The sequence below is a fragment of the Hypomesus nipponensis genome, chromosome 19, assembly GCF_054491055.1.
Source record: "Hypomesus nipponensis isolate SF chromosome 19, ASM5449105v1, whole genome shotgun sequence".
Lineage (NCBI taxonomy): Eukaryota > Metazoa > Chordata > Actinopteri > Osmeriformes > Osmeridae > Hypomesus > Hypomesus nipponensis.
In genome coordinates, this window is record NC_140379.1 from 10144646 (window position 1) to 10167997 (window position 23352).

The 23352-nt window shown below is 41.6% G+C and overlaps 1 protein-coding gene across 3 annotated transcripts in view; it reads left to right on the plus strand.

The window, feature by feature from the left end:
- Positions 1 to 23352, plus strand: part of map2k5 (mitogen-activated protein kinase kinase 5) — a 40609-nt gene that overhangs the window by 9178 nt on the left and 8079 nt on the right. For 2 of the 3 annotated variants that reach the window (XM_084682106.1, XM_084682107.1), the window contains 12 exons: positions 3962 to 4001; positions 4896 to 4964; positions 5337 to 5418; positions 6135 to 6196; positions 7209 to 7257; positions 7377 to 7450; positions 8666 to 8716; positions 8911 to 8982; positions 10321 to 10350; positions 16220 to 16246; positions 16619 to 16651; positions 21848 to 21909. In XM_084682106.1, coding sequence (XP_084538232.1) covers positions 3962 to 4001; positions 4896 to 4964; positions 5337 to 5418; positions 6135 to 6196; positions 7209 to 7257; positions 7377 to 7450; positions 8666 to 8716; positions 8911 to 8982; positions 10321 to 10350; positions 16220 to 16246; positions 16619 to 16651; positions 21848 to 21909 — 651 coding nt within the window. Of the gene's footprint in view, positions 1 to 3961; positions 4002 to 4895; positions 4965 to 5336; positions 5419 to 6134; positions 6197 to 7208; positions 7258 to 7376; positions 7451 to 8665; positions 8717 to 8910; positions 8983 to 9384; positions 9494 to 10320; positions 10351 to 16219; positions 16247 to 16618; positions 16652 to 21847; positions 21910 to 23352 lie in introns of those variants that run through there. The other variant, XM_084682108.1, reaches the window with a different exon arrangement.

A 23352-nucleotide genomic window follows, 5' to 3' on the forward strand; every position in this document is an offset into this window, starting at 1 on the left:
TTGACTTGACTGAGTGGTTTGTCTGCCTGTCACTTTTCTTAGAGTTGACGGTAAATCTCTGAAGGAGCAAATCCACTTTTCATTCTTTCTTTCTTTTTTTTTCTTTATGGCTTTTACCGCTTTATCACGTCGAGGTAGTTTCATTAACAACCTTCCTCAGTTGGTGGTATAAGCAACCAACTATCCTCTCAGCTCTGGAAAAATGTTTCCGCTGGATTGAGGAAGGCCGATATTGCAAGCGCAACAACTTCTCTGTCAATTGAGCTCAGCAGAAGATCCATACCCTTCTGCACTGGGATATGTGATGTCAGGAGAAAAGAGGCAAAAGAAAAAACAGCTGATTACATTTTTCTCCCAGTTCAATTGTTCATGTATTATTTAAATACACAGGCAGGGAATATATTGTTGCATACATTAACTGTTCCCCTTGGTTGGGTGCCATTATCATATTGGGAGTTTGAATTTATTTTGGGGTCCAACTAAGCTGCATTAGGAATACCGTTTCTTACAACTTATTAACCACTTACAGTCGTTTACCATTTGTGTACTAATATTACAGTTGAACACAGTGTCCACTGCCCAATCCACTTAAGTGATCTACAAAATTCTGGGTCAGGGCCCATCTGAGACCTGAGCAACCAATGAGCTCACAGACCATCACTTGTTTTTATGTTTTAAGAGTCTTGACATTCCTGCAACACTTGGAGACCAAGGCTAAAGCACAGAGAGCTGCTCATCCAATCAGTAAAGCTTATCCAATCAGTTGATAAGTTTAGGGAAGAGATAGGGATGTGCAGGCAGGCCAGTGTGTCTGGCTCGAGGACGCCTCAACATTGACACTGACCCAAAAGGATAACTGCACAAGACTTATATATTGCTGTCTGAACTTGTCTCACTGGTAGCATGTTATGAAGACATGTGGTAATGTATAATTTTCATATTTGGAGGGTTTTGGTGTATGTTTTTAAAACAACTTGACCCTTAACCCTGAGTTTGGTGGGTTCAGAAACCAGTTGACCTGGGGGGTATTACAGAAAGCAGGTTGTGCATTATTGTTCAATAAGTTAACCCACCAGCTGATTCAGGATCTTGCAGCAACCTACTAGCAATGTTGCTACAATGCTGGGTGACAGCTGGGGAGTTAACTTTCCTGGGTATGTCACACAACCTGTTTTCTGGAATACCCCCCTGCTGTCTGATGTTAACCATAGTTTGCATGTTTGTCCCTTGTTTTTAGAATGATGTAGCCTTGCTTGTGTTTAAAACCCCAAGTTAACATGACCATAGACTGACAACAAAGTCAAGGCACATACAGATGTATTAACATCTGAAACACAAGTACATGTCCTTAGAGGAAAACAAGCCATGTCCTGAGCCACCATCGCAATATATAAGTATATACTTGTTTTCATTTTTACCCCCGTGTGTCCTTCATCACCTCTAGTCTAAATACTTTTTTGCTAATGTCAAAAATCAGACATGCAGAGTTGTTTATTTATTTAGTGTTTATACATGCTTCACTCCCAAAGCATAAGGTGCCTGGGGTATTACTTTAAATTGCTTTCTTTAAAAAAGTAATTCAGTTGGATTCTCTATTGGCCATTGGGTATTTTGTTGCAGTGTCATTATATTTCAAGGTATGAAGTGTTGATAACCCGTTGACATACAAAAGCCCTTAGACATGCATACCCTACATACATTATGTATTTAGATACACAAACACACAATGATGTACACCTGCATCACCTATATGCACCACACACACGTTCTCAAAGTCATCCCTTCTGTACCTCCTCCTGTCTACGGACCATAATGAAATATTTATCGAACTGGATCACAGGGATCCTCATTTTTTCTTTCCTCACATTTTCCTCCCCCAATTTGACTTATATGAGGCTTATCTGGTGTAAATGGCACTAGCAAAGGCTCCCCACCTTTTAACCTCTCACACCATTTATGACCCACAACCATTTAAACGCAATTGGATGTTGCCAACACCTCGGCTATCCAGTGTGTCCTGTTGACCCCATGAGCCATATGTTCTGGACATTGTTCTTTATTACACTAGCTACTGGTCCCTGTCCCTCCCCGAGACGCTAAGCTCTTCACCAGTATGGCTGCCCATAAATAACCAGCACAGGGACAGTCAGCCGTTCCCCGCTTGATGAATCTGTCGCAATTACAACAAGCACATTTACATGCAGTGACATCCACTTAAACACCAGCGGTCTCTTTTTAAATCCCCAGCCCATTTTCTCTATAGATTTTTCTCTCCATTGATTGGATGCGGAAAGCTGATATATTTCTGTCGGAGTGTTCTCTGTTACAAGGGGCTTTGCCGTGGGCTGTAAAGTGGGGCTTCCAATGTGCAAGCTATTTAGAAGTTGATCACTTTGAGGACTATTTAATGACTATTTAACTTTGCTTCTGTGATCCCCTTTTTTCTCCTCCAATCTTATTCAACTCTTCAATTAACTTTTCTTGCCAAGTGATATTATGCAACTAAAACAACTAACAAACAAACAAACACATTCACTTTTGTGTTTTCCACTTTTCTTTGGGGTCTGTGTTGACAGTGTGATACTCTTTATAACTTTAGAAGGAGGCCATTTAGTGTGTGTTTGGCAGGTAACCCAGAGGGGCCATCTCCGTGGCACTGTAAACCAAGCCTTCAGCCCTGACCGGGGGCTACGCTAGATTCAACCCCATGGACACTTTGTAAATGCACAGAGAGGGCCTATGAATACTGCATGACAAAGCTTTTATTACCCCTGGAGCTGGAGTGTAAATAAGATCCAGGCAATGGAGCACGTTTACTGGGGTCATGTCAGGGGGAAGTGAAGGGGCGTGGTTGCTTGTAGGGTAACCTTGCCCCTGACACAAGCCTGTCATTATAACTCATAAATGTGTGTGTGTTGGGGGCAGGGTGGGAGGGTGCCTGAGGGGGCAGGGTGGGATAGGGGGTCAAGGATGTTATTTTGAGTGTGCACCTTAAAACTATGGGTCACCCCATCTCACAGGCTTAATAAAGACACAGGCCTTAATAATAGTACAGCTCTTCACTTTGAATGATGGGGTTTGGCTCCAAGCAGTATTTTTAATGACACATGCTAACCTGCAATTGATGTTATCTTGAAGGAATTCTTATTTCTTGTTATTTGAACTAGAATGTGACTTGAGCCTAATTTCAAGTCAGAGCATTTCAAGTATTTAAACAAAGCAACATATTTAACAAGAGACTTACGTTCAAGTGCTGACCATGCTTTTTAACCAAGGGTCTTGTGAAAGACTAAACCAAGACAGTACGTGCAGAAATGATACATTGTGCCAGACGAGCATCAATGTTTTCCGGGTAGTTACCAGAAGAGACACTAACAGGTGGTTGTTAATTAAAGGGCCGGACCAGTTTAAAGGTGTCTGGCCATGAGTGCAACCCCCCACCCCCCCAATCTAAGATGCATTAATCACACCCTGGTCTGGTGTGCTCTCTGAAAGGACCTGCTGACAGGTGAGATCCTAGACATCCTGATTACCCTCTGGACGGTAGTGAACACAGCGCTGTTGTTGACGTACAGTGCTCACGATTCCGCCCCATCTCCGGCCTCTCGCCGGCTGTTGGGGAAGAATAGGGATTGGATGTTGAGAGGTCGGGACATTGTTGCCGGCGCTGTAAGCCGACCTATGTGGCCCGTAACTCGAGCCGACGACTAGCATTAAGGAGTTTCATCATTAAATAATTGTGCCCGTCCCATTCGACATTCGTTTACTTGCAACCTGAGATCTGTTTGGGAGACAGCGTCAGTCCTCCACTAATCAATTGGTGTTGGGTTTTGACCTTTGAGAACTCTTCAGACTTATCTTGGTAAATAATGTTAGAATCTAATTATGTGCATTTGGAGAGTCTGTCTGTTGTCTATTATTGGTTGTTTGATCTGTATGATGTTATTTGTCTCTTTGACAGAGCCTACCACCTTCTTGGAAAAAGGGTTTTAGCAGTCAAGGTGAGAACTTTTTTTCTTTTCTTTCTCAGACAAAGCATCTTCACCTGGGATCTTTGGTCTTAACTGCGCTCCATCCAGGCTCCCTATCAAACTCCTCAACCTGTTTCACCCTCATTGATAATGGTCTTTCATTGTATCTCTCTTTTTCAATCATTTCATTTAGTGAGTTTCTGAGTCTTGTGTCCTGGAGTTCTAAGTAAAATGGAATGGTAGATAAAGATCATTACATACAGCTATTCTCCACTTACATTAACCTTCAACCAATTTTGTTGCGGTATGCCAGCGAAGCAAATTCCCCAATGCTAGCATGCTAACTGCAGTTGCTATGCTCAAGAGTGAGATGATATAAGAATCCTTGGCATCTGTATCAAATGCTACTGTACCCACAGACAAGACGGTTCAATTAAACTTGTTGTTTTTTTAATTCCTTTTCCAATAAGTTAATTGAAGTAAAATGACTGTTAGAATTCTATTAAAAACAAGCACTCCCTCTCTTAATACTTGACGTTGATCGTTTCAATTACAGTGGTCTAAGTCTTAAATTGAAAATAAGACTCTTTAAGCATTTTACCCTCATTTACAACAAATCAACAGAGATATAAAATATAAACCATGGAATGTCTATTTACCTAGAGTTGTTTTGCTGACTATTTTGTCCTAGACTTGGGAGTAATTAGGAGGAGATGGCTATTTCACTTGAGTCTGGAACTTTGAAGTGCATCTAAGTACAGTGAGACTGAATGGGATTCCTTAATAGTGCTTCCTTAATAGCTAAGAGGCTAAGGCGAGTGAGTTATAATGGAGTGTTCTGGGGTTCTTTAATAGCTTTTTTTGTCTGAGGTGTATGTGTTTGTGTTCACTTCCTGCAAGTATAGAAAGTCTGTGTCATCATAGGTCATTCCACTGGACATCACAGTAGAGTTGCAGAAACAGATCATGTCGGAGTTGGAGATTCTCTACAAGGTCAGTTTGATTTTTCTCTCTTTAAACTCTTGCTTGTCCTTTATCAACACAACAATATTTATTTGAAGACGTATAGCAGAATATTTAGTTAAAAGTCTAATGTAGTAGTTGTAGTACACACACACACACATATACATAACACAAAATCGCTCCAGAGCACACACAGGCAGTCACACACTGTCTTGACGGTCCCCCTCAAAATGCATGTGCTTCCTCTCCTTTCCCTGCCTGAGGTATACTTGTAAACTTACAAGTAAACCAATATGTGATTATGTACAAACAGGGCTACTATTACTGACACAATGAGTTAACAACATAAACAATCAATATAAATATTTCTATTTCCAACTTTTTTTTTTCTCTGTCTGACAGTGTGATTCCCCCTACATCATAACCTTCTACAGTGCCTTCTTCCTGGAAAACAGGATATCCATATGCACAGAGTTTATGGATGGTGAGTATTTGCTATATGGCCTTATCAGTGACAAAGGATGGTGGCCTGAATGGGACATTAACTCATCCAGCCGTAGTAAGCCTCAGGGAACTCACCGCCTTGTAGCCATTTCTACATCCACAGAGTGAGGGAGCGTTTTAGCACTGCCCACTGGTTAGCGTGCGGCTTGCTAAAAGCTACAAGGGCGTGATAAACGGGTGTGTGTATGTGTGTTTATGTTGGTGTGAGAGAGAGTGCATGTGTGAGAGAGGGAGTGTGTGTGTGTGTGTGTGAGAGTGTGTTTGCTTGAGATTGGGCATGTATGTGTGAGAGAGTGTATGTGTGAGTGTGTGTGTGTGCGTGCAGGGATTCACCGTGCCCAGTACATTGGTCATCTTGTCAGTATGCTCCATCAAACCTCTCTACAGGCTCACACCGTTGGCTGAGACCTTTTCACACGTCCATCAAAACCCCCCCTGAGTCTTTCCTGTGGTACGCATGCTGTACTGTGTGCCTACACAGGTTGCCTTTAGGACTACAAGTCATTCCATCCATGCTGGGGTTAGAAAATGGCTGGATGAATTTGTAATTGAATAAATGCCCATATTTTCTGTGCTGGTGCTCATTCAAAGAAATGGACAGATGGATGAATGCTAGCAATAAGGGCCCGTGCAGGTAGCCATTACAAATACATGAACACAATGAATGAAGGTCTTTAATACACTGGCTGTGTTCAGGTGGTTCTCTGGACGTGTACAGGAGGATACCAGAGCAGGTCCTGGGGAGGATCGCTGTGGCGGTGAGTCAGTCACAGACCACCAGGCAACTGTCATTTTTTGCATTGTGATTGTGTCATTTTGTTTGATATTGACTGATGTCACTAGCTTGCCTTAGTCTGTCCACCTGGCAATGCCTCAAAAATACATTGCTGCTAGTATGATGCCATGACACGTACTTATTCTGTGAGCAATCTGAACAAGCACACCCATAAGGCTAACCCCTGAGCCGTGCATTGAATGCAAACATTTACAATGAAAAATAAAGAACAAACATGTTTAGAGTGGGGTAATTTGTTGGGTGCCAAACTGCAGGTATGAATCAAGTAATTAGCCTCTCTTCGGGATCACAGAGAAAAGATGGATTGATAGAAAAATACTCTTTTTTTATGTTGATATTTTTGTCCTCTTCTCACTCTTTCTCTTACTCTGATCAAGTGTCTCATACTTTGATTGAGGGGCTCAAAAAAACTGTATTTTCGACCCCCATTACCCTCTCTTAATCCCCCTTCTCTTCTTCCCGCCCTCCTCCTCCCGTTTGCCCCGTAATCAAACACTGACAGCTATTTAGTCAGCGTTAGTTGTAATTTGCAGCTCTCCTCTCCGCTACTGTCACACTTGTTAATTATCGCAGGGAGAGGTGTCTGGGGAGAGAGTGGCCCCTCAGCCAAGCTACGCCAGGAGTTCTAGAGCGGTGTCTTCTGCTCCCACACAGAACATTTGATCTGGCCTAGATTCCTCATGAAACCGCAGACTGATGATTGCCCTTGAGCACCTTCTGGAAATGTGTAGAGTAGGGGGGGAAAAGCACGCCGTTTGACAAGTTGATGTGGTTTCATTTGTACGTTTTGACGTGCCCATGTTGTTTAAAATTAGTTTTAAACTGAATCTATCGACCCATTTCCCATTCACCATCTGAATGTTGTAGATAATACGTAATTGTAGCACTACTGCTGTTTAAGGTAGGTATATTTGGTAGGAATTTTGGGATGAAATTAAGTTAAATATAATTGTGTAATCCCATTGTTATTTCAGGTCGTTAAAGGTTTGACATATTTGTGGAGCTTGAAGATACTTCACAGAGGTGAGGAAGGTTGCAATGAACTTGCGATGGCAGGGGGAATGCCCGAGGAAGAGACATCGCTCACTGTTGCACCGTGGCATGCTGAGGCAGCACTTCTTACTCACATTTTGTCTCCGCAGATGTCAAACCCTCAAATATGTTGGTGAACACCCAAGGACAAGTGAAGCTCTGTGACTTTGGCGTCAGTACCCAGGTATTGTGTGTGTGTTCGTGGATGCATTTAGCTTATCCATCCGTGCGTATGTCAGCATGTGTTGTTGTGCGTGCTATCATTTTGTGTGTGAATGACTTGTCCATGACAAGGATGTGTTGTTTTTGCTCTGTGAAGATAGTCAACCTGCCAATCTCTGTACATCAGTACTAGTTTTCACCAGAACCCCCCTCCCCCAGAGACAACGTCTCATATTAACTTAGCTCCAAGGTCCCATTTTTCCTCTGCTGCTGCTGCAAAATGCACTTGTTATAATTACTACTTGAGCACAAAATGCTTCATTGATATGCATTTGATGTATGTGGCGGGCATATGACACAATAGCCAGGACCACTGTGTGTGTGCTGTGGGAGTTGGAGTATGCGTATGTAATGTCATCACTAGGGACGGCCCTTTAACCTTCCTCAAAAGGACCCACTCCTCCTCCCCCTCTGACGGGGGGGGGGGGGGGGGGGGGGGGGGGCGGCTGCTTATAGACACACACACCAAAACAGGCACCATTGTGTCACCCCAAGCCCTGTTTTTAATTAATTTTCAACCTCCCCATCCTTGGAGATGAAAGCCCATGTTGACCCCTGTGTATGAATGGCAGTGTTGACCCTTCCCTCTGACACACTCACACACACTTACACAGTGGTTCTCCTGAGGAGGTTAGAAGGTGAGGTTTCCCTTTGCTCATGTAGGAGCTTTCCATATATATATATATATATATATATATATATATATATATATATATATATATATATATATATATATATATATAATATACTATATACATTTAGGGGCCACAAGGGAATACACACTCATTATTCCTGTCACTGATAACATCTGCCATTGTGCCCTCTGTCTCTCTCTCACACACACACACCCTCTGATGCCCACTTGCACTGTCCCTGTTCCAGTCCCTGATGAACAGAGCCTAAAATAACGCTCGTGACATTTTAATACATTTGGGTATGTAAGTCAAGGAAGGGTACTCAAGAGGAGCGTTTGCCATTGGACAGAGAGAATGGCTGAAGAACCAGAGACTCGCAGTCTCACGCCATTTGTTTCAACTGTAGCAAATTATAATGTAGTTCTATGGTTGTGAAGTCAGTCAGAACATGCAGTCAAACAGTGGTTGGTTATAGAGGTTGACAAAGAACAGTTTTGTGTTTATAGCTCACATTAATTCATCTCTAAATCTTTTCCTTTTAGTTGGTAAACTCCATCGCCAAAACGTACGTTGGGACAAATGCCTATATGGCTGTAAGTATTTACACAATCTTGTTAACATGTGTTTTAGTACCGTCAAGTATAGGTTCAGTATTTCAGTCTATACTCTTGACAATATCTCAAGACAATATACTTTTCACTGAGCTAATCAAAACAGTACGGTTGTATTAGCCTACTAACTGCCCCCACTAATGCCTGTGATACCAATATTTTTTTCTTCTACACAGCCTGAAAGGATATCAGGGGAGCAGTATGGCATTCATTCAGATGTGTGGAGTGTGGGCATCTCATTCATGGAGGTATGTTATTTTGCTCGTACAGGGCCACATCCAATACATTTGCGTCCTTTCAGGCGAACATTTCCTTGTGCTAGAAGGTTCACTATATATGCATTCCCGGTGCAAGCAGACTGTTGATGCTGGCTTGTCCAAGCCCCAAAATTCTGTCCAGGATCATTTTGAGACGTCGCAATTTTATTTAAAATTGAATTTGACCCGCTTTTAATTGGTGTGTGCCTTGTTGTGTGTGTGTGTGTGTGTGTGTGCGCGTGTGCGCGTGCATGTAACTGTCTCCCAGTCGGCATGGACTTTGATTGAGAACAACACTGACAAGCTATGTTTTCGAATAACATTTTTATTTCACTATTTGACGCCTGCTTTGTTGCCTCCATTGACACCCCTATTGATTCTGTTACTGTCCAGACCCCCACAACCGCCTCTACAACGGTGACAAATGGTTTAGCCCTCTTGCCTCAGTCATTGCAGTCGATGTTGAAAATGGGCACTCTTTGAACCGTAACAGATGGTTCAATGCAAGGAAAAAAGGCACGTCAACATTTTCAAAGCAATCCTTGATATCTTTTCCTTTTCCATCTGTTGAAGTAAGCATGAGCCAAATGTAACTTAATTTGGAGTAGTCTTTAATCCCACAGTTGACCTAATAACCTTCACAGGTTTGAAATGTGTTGTTTTGTGACTTCCTAATAACCTGATGGAAATGGTTGTGCAAACCTGACTGAGATGAAAGATGCCACACTGGCAAACCCCATGGGAGTTGCCAGATGTGACAAGGTGCTCCATCCTATCTCCTTTCCTGTTTCCCTTTGCTTAGCCAGTTTGTGGCAGGGGCAGTGTGTGTGTGTGTGTGTGTGTGTGTGTGGGGTGGAGGCTGGGGGTTATTAACTAAAAGCTGCTGTTCTTTGAGAGGGTTTGTTTTTAGCGGGGGGCATTAAGCCCTTCTTCAAGACTGTGATCTTGCTAATTGTGCACATGCCTGAGCCAGAGCTATCACCCTTTAGATTAATCAACCCATGTCACCCACACACACGTCCACCTACCCCTTTGGCATTAAATTGAGGACATGGGTTAATCATTACCAAGGCATTGTCTACAAAGTCCCTTTAAAAAGCCAAATGCTAATATTGGTATATTCCTGTGTGTATAAATAATTCTATGGAACATTTATTGCAGACACAAAACATGCCATGAAAGGTTATTTCAGGTCAGATATCAAATCACCACATAACAGCTTTATACTGAGAAGGGTGAATACTTTGCAAATAGTCTGCTGATTAAAATGTCTATCCATAAACGTGTTGCAAACTTTCTGTAAGCCTGTTCTTTTCTTTCTCCCCACAGTTGGCTCTTGGCACGTTCCCTTATCCACAGGCAAGTCCATTTACAGATCTTTTATTTGTAATTTTACCACTGCAACATTAACATTGCAGGCATTAAAACACACACACACACACACACACACACCCCTTCCCCACCATCTTCCAGACAGGGATATGTCTTCTCATACTTTTCTCTTGTTTAACTACATGGCAACAGTTGAGCCTCATATTGTGCTTCCATATCACTGTCCAACTCGCCTCCGCTCAGCCATTTCCCTGCTTAACTTATTTCCTCAATCCCTCTCAAATGTAATTGCTGACCACAGAAGTGGACTTTTGAATCCCATCAGCTGTTTAATTAGGGCTCTGAAAAGGGGTTTAAGCAGCTAATCCCTCTTAACATTCTGAACTTGGTTACCTTGTTTGACTCCCTGCCCATATGCCTGCCATCTATGAAAGGTCTTCTGGGCCTTGGCTCAAGTGGAGTGAATGTTCCTTTAAAGAACATTCAACATGTTTGTAAGTGTTCAATCTGTCTTTTTAATTAGAAATATAAATTGGTGCATGTAAATCGAGGGAGTGTTTCACCTTGACTCAATGGAATAAAATGTGATCATTCTATAGAAGTTGGTTCTTTCAAAAGGGACCTACTGTCTATTCCATCTGATGCAACATGTAGGCATTGAGAATTTAAAAGAATAACCATGGTCGCAAAACAAATATCTATGAAATGCCTCTGAAATAATTCATAATTAATGTCAAGTTCACATGTGTACACACACACGTCAAGAATTAAAGGAGTCCAATGGGTCAGACACAGTGTTCTCTGTCCAGGGCTCACATTATTGTCCGTTTTGTTTCATTATGCTAATTGACCCACCAGGCATGCTGTGAACCAATCTAATGAACGTTAGTCAAGGCTTCCCACAGTGACTCAGAGGGAGTGTCATACACTCAAGGAAGATTAGGGACAACGCACAGCTACTAACTGGAATGATGTCAAAGAAAAAGGGTTGAAAACAAAGTGAATGGTTTCAGGTGCATACCATGAAAGTATTTAACAATCAGAAGGGATCTTAAAGGCTAGTTCAGGGAGATGACCAAAAAAAGAGTTAAATACAGAATTAAGATGTGACTTAAAAAACAAATGGATACCGTTTAAACTCTAATGGTTCTATTTTTAATTACAAAAATATTGGTTAATTAATGGTCCGGAAGACATGGGCAAACCCCCCAAAAATAGTGTTTTTTATTGTGCTGTCACAAAGTACTTAGCCCTTATTGTGTAGGCAAGCTATTGTACAAATCTATTAGTGTTATGTTGCATTTGACAATAAAATAAAAAATAAAAAAAAGAAGAAAAAATAAAAATCTGAACGTTTTGTGCGGAGGGCTGAAGTTGTCAGAGCAGCCACCTTTTAGCTGCTAGCTGCCACTCCCCATAGAAAAGAGACAGAGGTGGTCTGAAAAATAGCATATTGTGACCTTGGCCTTAGGCTGTAGTTATGTTCGGTCAGGGTTGACCAATGTGGGGTTTCTGCAATGACAACAAAGTCAGTTTTTTTTTTTAGGGTGTGAACCAGAAAGTTTTTGATTAGTGCATAAGAATGTTCATATTATTGTGCTGCACATCTTTGTACTGTAATTCTTTTTTTATGACATTATGTAGGCACTATTAAAGCTATGAATTATAAATCCAATAATTATCCCCAGTATTAAACAGGTAAACCAGAATAGCATTAATACATTTGCCTAAATATCCACAGATATGAAGTGGGCTAGAGGAACTTTATTTTGTGCTGCTTGCAAATAGAGCCACGGGCGTTGTGGTGGAGCGTTTAATGTTTTCACACCCCATTAATTTATTACTTCTTTCTTTAATATATGTATGTATATATATTTTTGTATATATATATATATATATATATACTGCTACTCACTCTCACTCTATCTCACACACACACTCTTTTGCTCTCTACTTTCTTCTGTACCACTTGCTCACTTTCTCTCCTTCCACACTCCCGTTCACTCAGTCCCCCATCCTTGTCTTGGCCGTCAGACACGTTCTATTCTTCCCCTGTCTCTTAATGTCTCTGAACCCCTCTCACCAGCCCCCTCACAAGTTGCAGTACTCAGAGAACGCAAGGGAGCAAAGAAACGGAACGAGAGTGAGAAAGGGACCTCCTGCTGCCACAACCCTCCTCATCCCGTTGTTAATTTTCCCCGCTCCATATGGCGTCGTAGACAGTTCACCTGCAGGCTGTAGCAGAGACGCGCCACTGTGCTCCGGCTTCAGCTAGCCAGGCGCAGCCGGCAGACGTCCTCAGGCCCAGGCTGTCATTTACACAGACGCCTCACACAGCTGTGCAGAGCGCCACATACACACACACACACACTAACTCTTTACTGTATAGAAACAGTGGTAGCAAGGTATTGTAAAGGCACTGGGTATGGAAGTGAATTGTATGTACTTCAATTTGGAAGGGGCTGTTGCATTTGTGGGACTTGCCCTTTGTGAAGTCTGAGAATGCTGTCTGTGTATGTGCTTGCCTACAGGCATACGTTTGGGGCATTTTGTTCAGCCAAGGGGTCACCGCCCTGAATGTGTCCCTGTGTGATCTTCTGTGTGCAGATTTGTGTATTTGCGATGCGATACAACTAGAGGAGGGGCATTGGATGAACACAAACACACCACACAATCACAGAAGCATTTTCATCCTGTGTTTGTCATTGATTAGAGACGGTCTCTTTATTTCCCCTTCACCCCATGTTGCGATTCATTTGCATTCTTTGTCAGGAGTTAATGGAGTTCCCTTCACGGCTCGCTCTGAAAATCTTTGAAGACACCAGACTTGATGTAATGTGTATACAGCCGCCGGCACATTGCCCCCCTGATTGATTCATTTGCCGTCTTTTTCTTTTCTTTTTTTCGTATTTTTTGTATTCCGGCTGTTTTGTTTTGCCTTCTCTTACTTAAATTTAGCTTTTTATCTTATAGACAAAAAAATCTTGACGTTAGTTCAAACATATTTGAGCAGTGTGTGTGATCATTTTAACGTGGTACACTTGTTCTATCTCAACATCTATAAGTATAGGTCAAGGGTCAGGCACAGGGTCATTCGATTTTTGCATTACAAGCTGCCATTTTCAAAAAGTATCAAATTGAATGTTGTGTGCAGATTTGTAACTAACTGGTACATCTTCCGATCGCTGAGAAAGAATTTAGAATGTTGCCACAAATGGTTAAAATCCTTAAAGCATTTGGTTAAGTGTCTGTAGTACGGTCTGGAGACAGGAATCTGTGTCTGTGGCTCTATCATCTTGAGAACTTGGTCTCTGCATAAAATAGGCTAAACATTTGACAGGTGTATTGCTCAAGACCCAAAGATATTTTGAGTGTGAAGTTATTTCTAAGTTATTGTGTTGTTTTGCGAGAATTAAATATAAACATGTTAGCTGCTATGTTGAGCTGCTCTAAGCGATGGAGCCATGGATCACTCCATTATGGTATCTATCCTTCCATGCAGCCGAATACACTTCGAGACCCATCCTGTTTCTAGATCACAAAAGTCATTCATTCATACAGGCACTGGTTATTTGCTGAGATGAAAAGTTGTTATTGTAGAAATAGTTTGAGGGAATGCTTTTAGATCACAAGTTCTAAGTATCTAACTCTTCTTTACAGAGACCGCTGATTGCGGTCTCTATAAAGAAGATGTTGCATTGTTGCAGTGGTTAACAACCCGCTGGGTTGTTATATGTGTGGAAACTGCAAGTGCAGCTCGGATCCAAGACGGATTCGAGAGACCGCAGATAGAGTGCGGCTTGTCTGGGTTGTTATATGTTTGGAAACTGCACGAGGCAGCTCGGATCCAAGACGGATTCGAGAGACCGCAGATAGAGTGCAGCTAGTCTGGTTTGTTATATGTTTTAGATCTATTACTTCTAATCACTTGTATTATTTTTGTTGATTTTATGTAAAGCACCTTGAGCTGCAATTCCTGTATGAAATGTGCTATATAAATAAAGTCTTACTTACTTACTTTATATTCAAATGTTTTTTAGTTGAGAAAAAAAGGTATTTGTCTTGAATTGGAGTGTTTTGGGAAATGCAGGCTATTTCCAGTTAGTTATTTCCACAGTGATTGAAATGTATTGCTCTTGCCATCAGTCAGAAGGTACCTTCCCTGCTGTGTGGCAGCACATGCTTTGATCACATGAGAATCTGTTTAATAAGAGGATCGAGAAACTTTGACAAAAATGTCAGTTCCCTCTATCTTTCTGCAGCACTGATCATTCAGAAGTGTTTATTGGGTTGGCTCTAAAGAAGACAGAAATCACAGTTTGACTCCTTTTTAATCCTTATCTTGATTATTGGCAAATGTGGCACACGTCATTTTGAAAAGAAAACTCACTTTGCTTTGTCAACCATGGCCAATCTGTATCCTCCTGAGTCCGCTTTCAAAAGTAATAGTCTCATTAGGTCGTGATCACCGTATTAAACGTAAGCTATACTCAGTAGCAAGAGACTTGGGCATCGTGATATGTCAATTGGATGATCTGCTTGCAAGCGTTCAAGGGTGCCGTTGAATGGAGAACTATTCAGATTGTTGAAGCCTCAGCAAGTTTATGCTGGCCAAATGACCTTTTGCAAAAGAAACACTCAGAATAAACTCATATGTTTTGACTTCCACTGTCCAATATTTGACTCCCTCTTGATGCTGCGTACATTTTGTTTACATTTTTATTTTACAGAAGTTTATTAATAGTCCAATAGTTTTTCAGTTGCATCTAATGTTATCTAAATCAGATGTACTGGCTTTGGAGGTGATGGAAGAGTCTCTTGATATTTACAGTGAGAGCCAATTGAGTAAATTAATCAATGAGGGCTCTAATTCATTGTCAAATAGCCTAGACAAAATGTGCGGCACGTTTACTGAATAGTAATCAGATATTAAGTCCTACTAAAAGACCTTGAATCTTCCATTCTGTAAAAGAAAAAAACAGCTGTTGTGTGTAAAAAGTAAAGCTCAAAGTTTGTATGTTTTGTTTGGCCAATGCTGATCATTTGAGGGAATGTTAACTACTTGCCCCTGAAGTATTAGTTTACAACAGTCTACCCTTAAAGACATGCACTTGAATGCACTACACATTTGATAACTTCCTTGAATCAAAAGTTAACACTTTTATAATACTCAGTGGTAAGGTGTTTATACATTTATATTGCATGTACTGTAAGTATGGCTGCACAGCATTGCGTTCTTCTTTGAAATACTGTTGGCGTCCAATTACAAAGAGCCCGTGTTACTACAAGAGATACATTAAGATTTTTCATTAAAAGTCTTTTTGGTGACGCCCAAAACGTCTACCTGTAGATAAAGAGCTATATAAATGCTCAAATAACTATGTTAAATGACTATACTCCAACCCTCACCCTAACGAGTTGTTGCAGATATGCTGCTGACATTCATGAATAGTTGTTAATAGTTTGAGCATTCACACATGACCTGCAGGGGACTATCCAATTCAAGGTTTATGGGGTCTTTGATGTGTAAAGCGTTCATATATCCTTCCTAGCACCATACCTGTGACAGAAACCAAGAAATATTAAGCCTCATTATTCACAAAATCTGTCCTTTCCCGGTTAAAAAACACTTTTTGTTCATCTTTCCTCCCTGCATCTTAACCCAACCTTGAGGTAACGGAGGGGGAAGATCCAGGAACATCAGTGCTGTGGCCATCAAATGAAACCTGTTAAAATCTCTGTATTTTCATTATGTAAATGGTGTTCCCACGCAATGCCTGCAAATTGCCACCAAGGATGCAATTATTTTCTCTCAGTGATCATAATGTGCTGTAAAAAGTCATCTTTTGTTTATTCATGTCACGCTAATTACATATTGCCTTCTTTCACTTTGCAGATACAGAAAAACCAAGGATCTTTTATGGTAAGATGTTATGAAGTCAATAGAAATGGAATGGACAGATAAATTGTAAATCTAAAGAAACACCAGTAACGTCCTCGTCCCCTCCAGGCTTCTTTTATCCTCAATTAGCTGCCGGTTTTGGAAAACCTGCCCTTTCATTGCACTTGGGGACAGAATGATACTGGAGACTTTAACTGCCCTTATTGCATTACACGCTATAACAGAATAATAGAAACATCTGGTTGCCTATATCTCTGCCTAATCACACTGTCTTATCTAAACAGATAAAAGGAGAACTTTTTATTGTGTGCATCATTCTAGTGTACTACCTTGTAGATGTGGCATATAGGCTAATGCTCTCTATCTCTCTCCCCAACACTCGCTCCATTCTAGCCACTCCAGTTACTGCAATGCATCGTTGATGAGGTGAGTCTTTGTCTTATGTGCCTTCGCTCCTAAAGTCGCTCCTAATGGTCCGGAAAGCGTATATTTTGTTTCCTAATGAAGCACGCTGCTCAGGCGGCTTAGCTCCCGCTCGTTCAACCCTCCTCTCTCTCCACCACACAACCGCCCCGGGCAGTTCCACACGCACCAACACACATTACTGTACACACACACACACACCATAGCTGCCTTGAAAGGTACGCTATATGTTGTGTAGTCAAAAGGCTACAACTATCTGTAACATTCTGCCTCACTACCCCCCCTCACACACATCAACTTGGTTGTAGCTCTGAGGTGAGTGTCTGTTGCTCTGTGCTTAGTGTGCCTGTACCTTCTAGTCAGTCTGCAGATGGCTGAGAGTTGGTCAACGGTAAAACTTAGAAAGTAAAATGGGTTATGAAGTGGCTGTTCACATAGAAACCTGACATTTCACGTATAGTTATGTTTTTATTAAGTAAGTGTGTTTGTAGACACATTACACACTCACTCACACACGCACGCACAAGGATAATGTACCGTGACCAGTCTGGACTGCCAAACGTACCAGGCTGTCCAATTTGTAGCATTAACCTTGGCCTCTGACTCTCATCAGGAGACACCCACAAAACCTCCACACACACGCACTCACACACACACACACACAGATACAGTTTTCTGCATCCCAACTGCAGGTATTATTATGGTGAGTGACATTGCTTTGCATGGGGCCAGCAGTATCAAGACAAGAAAGGTATAGTAAAATTATTGTGTTCCGTAGCCTTTTGTCCATATTTATATTTGGCATGTAACTAGCCCACCTTGTCATCAAGCTAGATCTTTTGGAGGGGAAATGTAACGTTAGGATTTGACAGACATTTAAGATGATTCAATGCTGTTAGGTAATTATCACATTCTATACCCATTATTTTCGGTGATATTTTGCTACACAGCTGTGGGTGTTGTAAGTCTGGGCCCTTTTAGCTTGTACTCACTGTTTACAGACTCTGTCATGAAGGTTTCCACTGCATACTCAACAAGCAGCAACCCTTTCCTTATCCAAGCTTTCCTATGCCTTTCCTAAGCCACCTTAGTGCTGTGCTGACACATGCTGAAAACAGAACAGCAAAAAAATACCACCTGTGTCCAGCATACCCCTGACCCCCTAACCTGGGTCTATCCCATCCCAGCCCTACCAGACATTAAACATACCGCCATCACGCTTTTTTCTCTCCTGTCGTATAGATTGGGCCGTAATTAATAATTAAACGCTGGCAGTTGTAATAGGTTGACCCAGGTTGGCCCGCCCATTAGTCAAGGGGGACGGAAGCATCACTCAAACTATTTTCTCCCCGCTGCCCTTCGTGGTGCGGGAGAACTCTCTCTGGTGAGTGGCTACCTGCGGCTCACTGGCGTCAGGTGAGGCAGCCGGGTGAATCCACTGAATATTAAAAGTCTCAAAGGGGCATTCACATGAGACTCACATTCTTTTTTGCACAGACCAGTCCATTGTTTGGATGGATTCAATTGATTGATGGATTCATGAAAATGAAAATGCATTTCAGATACTTTGGAAGTCTGTGCCCCACCCTGCGGGATTTGCAATTGTTTCTTTTTTTTCTGAGGATATATATGAAAGTCTTATTTGCAAACTATCTCTGAGATCCATCATGAGGATTAGAAAAAATAAGTAATAGTTGATTACATTAATGGGAAAGTCTATGCCCGACCCATCAAACATTTGTTTGTCATGTGACAAAACCAGAATTCCAACAAATGGGCAGGGCTGAGATCTTTTTCGGCCTTTCAACAGCTGAACTCATCACATAGCCATGCCCTGGCCAGACTGCACTGGTTTGTACAGGATCGTCTCATGGATTGGACCATGTAGATACACATTTGGAAATGGGCTTAGCTGTGCCATTTAGACATGGAAGAGAGTACAAGTTACACAGAGACTGCTGTGTGTGCGTGTGCCTGTATTATTAGGTGCATCCATGTGTGTAGATGCATGTGATCCGTAAGTGGATAATAAATATTAGTGGAGCTGGAAGTGTTTTTCTGCATGTGTGCGTGCGCACACTCACAGGCGCATTGACAATGGATTGCTATAATAAATAAGTGAAAAGTGGGGCTCAGGTGAGAAGTTGAATACATAACGTGTATGAATGCATGTTTGTGTGTGTGTGTACCCCTGAATGCATCATTTCTACCTAACCAGTTTACTGGGTTCGCTTTTGTCCCTCCTCTGTCAGTCAGTCCGTCCCCCCCTCCTGTCTCTCTCTCTCTGTCTCTCCGTCTCTCTCTCTATCTCTCTATCTCTCCATTCCTCTTCTACATTGATATTTCACCTCTAGGAGAAGTACAGATGGGGAAATTTGGCCTTGATTTGCTCTACGCCAAATGTTGAATCTGGTAGCCATGGGAGACATTTTCCACTGACATGTAACAATGAACGAAGCAATTTGAATCTTGAATTTGGGTCTGAAACGAGACAAGTCCTAGATCCTTCCCCTTCATGCTTCCACTGTCCAGCCTCACGGTCTACCTCTCCTCTACTTGCTGAACAAGGCCCTCCTCTAATAAAAAGCCTGTTTTCATTTCCTAGCCTGTAATTACTAATCAAATTTTACCTGATAATTGCTTTATGCCAATGACATGTATATTTACTGCTCTTAGTGTGTATGGGGGTGTGTGTGCGCGTGTGTGTGTTGGAGTGGGGGGTAGGGTAATTACGGTCAAAGGTATAAAGCAGCCCGGTCAACGCTTTAATCATCACACTCACCTCGGCCTCAGACGCTCTGTCTACATCAAAGCCCCAGCCTCCCTCTCAGCTGGAGCCATGAATAGATGCATGAGCGTGTGTGAAGGGGTGCATGTCCGTGTGTGTATATGCAAGTCTTTGTCTGCATTTCACATGGTGGCTCAAACAATATTACAGTAGCATGTTCGTCTGTCCGTCCCCCGTCCCCCCCCATGCATCTTTCATTTTAAACAGTATGTTTCTTTCTCTCTGGGTGTGTGTGTGTGCGTATGTGTCAGTCACACAACACAGCTCAGCGTGTGGAAATTGCTTGGTGCTCTCCCTCTAAACGGCATGTACACTGAGGCGTGTAGCCTGCGGTGTTGGAGGGCCTGTGTGTGTGTGCGTGTGTGTATATGCGTGTGTGTTTCTAATGATATATTGCTCATCCAAGCAGTGGCAGCACTTGGAAGCACAGCAAGATTAGGGGAAGCCATTCCTTTGTTAATTTAAATAGGTGCATGTATCATACTTAGCAAGGGCACTGCGATCAGGTCGAGAAAGGAAAAGTTGCCCAGAGGTGTTTTTTGATAGAACAGCGGACCCAAATGTAAAGAGGTGCTATCCCCTCCACCCTTGCGCTGGACTCTCTCTCTCTCTCCCTCCTTCTTTCTTCCTCTCACACCTTTTCATAATCTATTACTTTACCTATATAATTTTTTCAAGTCTAATTCTATTTTCCTCAGTATGACTCATTATTTTCATAAATAGCTATTTTTCACATTTTAGTCACTTCACTTTGAAGTAATAAGCGATCTTTAAAAAAGGGCAGTGTCTTGCCTCAATTTATAAGCGTTTACATTGCTGTGTTGTGATTGGTTGAAAATGTGAGAGTAACAAATTAGTTTCGGTTGGGTCTAGGCAGTCACATGGTATGGACACATCTCAAAGTTTTGAAGGGAATGAGTGTGTGTGAGAGAATGGGGGTTAAAGAGTGGAACTAGGGAGGAATAAAAGAGGGAGGGACATGTTATAGAGGGTTTCTCTGGCACAGCGGTTCTACATGACATGGCTCATAGACCCTGAATGGCCGGTAGGGACTGGGCCCGGCCTGTCACACACACAGACACACACACACCTCACATGCAGTGGCCATTCAGATATGACAAGCCACACACATACCTTTTATACTGGACCCTTAGTCTGTATTTTCTACGCTGGCAACCAAGGACACAGATTCAGTAGTCACAGCTAAACAAAAGGCTCTACAGTGCAATATAGAAATACTTCAAAGTCTCTTTCCTCAGTCCTTTCTTTAAGTCGTATTTTCCTAAACTCAATAAAAAAAGACGGGGATGAAAGAAAAACTGGAATTGAATATGAAACAATTATGTGACCAGTTTTATTCAGTTAATTTGACAAACTATTTTTTTTTAAATTATTGCCCCAAGGTGTCTAGTGTGATCTGTATCAGTATTAGTCATTACTGGTCCTTTTATATTGATTGTCTAATAAAACTCAACACAGGAGCATATCAGAGAGAGATAGTCCTCTTTGTCATTAAGATTGTCCTTCTTATACAGAGATGATAGATACAGATAAGACGCTACGGTGCAATTTGGACTTTGACTTTTTTTAACCTGTGGCCTTCCAAAAACATGGATTTTTTTTTTCTCCCAGTTATAACATTTCATGGGATGAATACTGCATAGAAGGACATAATTATAGAGACATCAAAACATAATCATCTATACACTGTGAACACATGCAGTACCCATTGATTGCATCATACCGAGACATCTTTTAATTTGTTTGGCAATAGCCTTTGCTGCCCTATTTGTCACTTCATATTTAAACTGGAGATGAATATATCTGCTGCACTGTTGACAATAGATGGGGCTCAGGTGTAGGTGAATGCTACTTCTATCCTTATTCGTATTATTCTTTTTACAGAGAACAAGAGAATGTTATTTCCCCTTCTGTCCAAAACCTTCCCATCAAGGTCTGCTTTTATTCTGAAGAATATGTCTGAATAACTCTGCTTTGAATGGGGTTCAGGGTTTGGGGCTCTTGTATTAAGACTGTGGTTTGCATGATTTAATTGGTGGACATCACCTCTTTGTGGAATATTTTGATTTTGTTTGGCCACATATCGGTAAACTGTGTGCAGGAATATTTGTTTATATATAATGGTATGTGTATTAAGTCTAGCAGTGTATTCAACAAATTTATCTTTTGCAATGTGTATCAAGTTTTGGGACACGTAACATTAATATGTATTTTACATGAACTACCAGGTAATTAGTAATTTACCTCTTACACCACACAAATACAATTTTTATGTATCTAGAATGCTGTTACAACAGGTATGTAGTTACATGGTAGTTGATGTTACCTTCATGGTTTAAGCATTGTTTTTTTAAACCTACCCCTTCCTGTTGTATTCCCCCTGTTCCCAGGACCCTCCTATTCTCCCTGTGGGCCAGTTCACTGAGAAGTTTGTTCACTTCATCACACAGTGGTGAGTCTCTCTCCTAGCGCACTCCTACATTACAATCCATACTAAGATCAAACCCATTAAGAGGAGGTACTATACATTACATTTTTATTATAATATAATGATCATGTCCTGAAAAGGCGTGTTTTTTTTAAAGATATAAAGGCGGGATGTTTTTAGAGACACTTATTGTGTTGGTAACATATTCACTTAAACTGAAGATTTTATCATCTTCACTTAACAGAAACATAAAAAAGAAGAAAATGTATATACAAAACCAAGAGTTTTTCTAAGCGTTTATGGATTTGGTATGTTTCAGTTGTTTAAAATGAATCTAGTGCCCAGCATTGGGCCTGCGTTGTTTGAATGCGTTACAAAAGGCCACATCAGGCCTGTACCTTATGTGTGTCTAGTACAGCAGCCTCAGATTGTTAATGAGCTGCAGTTCTAATGACTGTGGGCTCAGAGAGGATAACAAGGTAAGGCCGTTCCCCTATTACCTGGACTGATTGGTTTATTCAGCAGCACGACTAACAATATTTACTCTGTGGTTGTCCCTGGTTTGTTGGCCTTTTGGAGGCCACACACACTCACGCTAAACATCCCTACATTGGTGCAGTGGTGTACCTATACACAAGCATGTAAATCTGTGTTTGTGTACTGTGTGTGTTTGTGTGTATATGCCACCCTTGCCAGCTGTTGTTTATCCCAGATCCCTGCCTTATTTACCCAAACAGGATAACCCCCTCTCTCAGGATGAAAGAGACACTGGTGCCCATCCCAGCCTTGGCATGGGCACCTTTTGGGCTATTCTTAGAGGGCCACGGCCCTGCTCACTGTGATAAATCACTAAATAACGCGGCTAGCTCCAGATGGACTCCTCCTTGTCCCAAACGCTAATCCCTCACAGTCCCCTATGTAGGTCAGCCTGATGAAACACACACATCCACTCAGGTGGGCCTAGTGGGGACACTGTTGGTTAATATACCTACTCTAGTTAGTGCACTGTAGCAGTGCCAATTGCACCCATTTTGACTACAAACAACGCACACGCATACAGTATGGTAACTCCAAAATCAAGCACTTCATTGCAACTCCATTAATTTCAGCATATATATGCATGCTAACATTTTCACTCAGCAGTGCTTTTATCCAAAGGAATGTACAGTAGGGGGGTTTGAACGTGTGGACTCTTGATCTACAGTCAAACACTCTGACCACTGAGGTACCTCTTTAAACTGAAAGATTATCATAATATTTGGGGCTTGACCAAACCCATGACCCATTTAATGGAGAATACACCGTTATGTGTTTACGAGGTCTGTCTTGCTTATTCAGTCGTTAATTATGTAGGATAATTTGCATACCTCAGAATCAGAACCAGTACTGGATAAAGTTGTAGTATGTGTTGACTTGATTGTTATTTTGGTTTAAAATCACCACTTGAGAGAGAGAATTACTCAATGT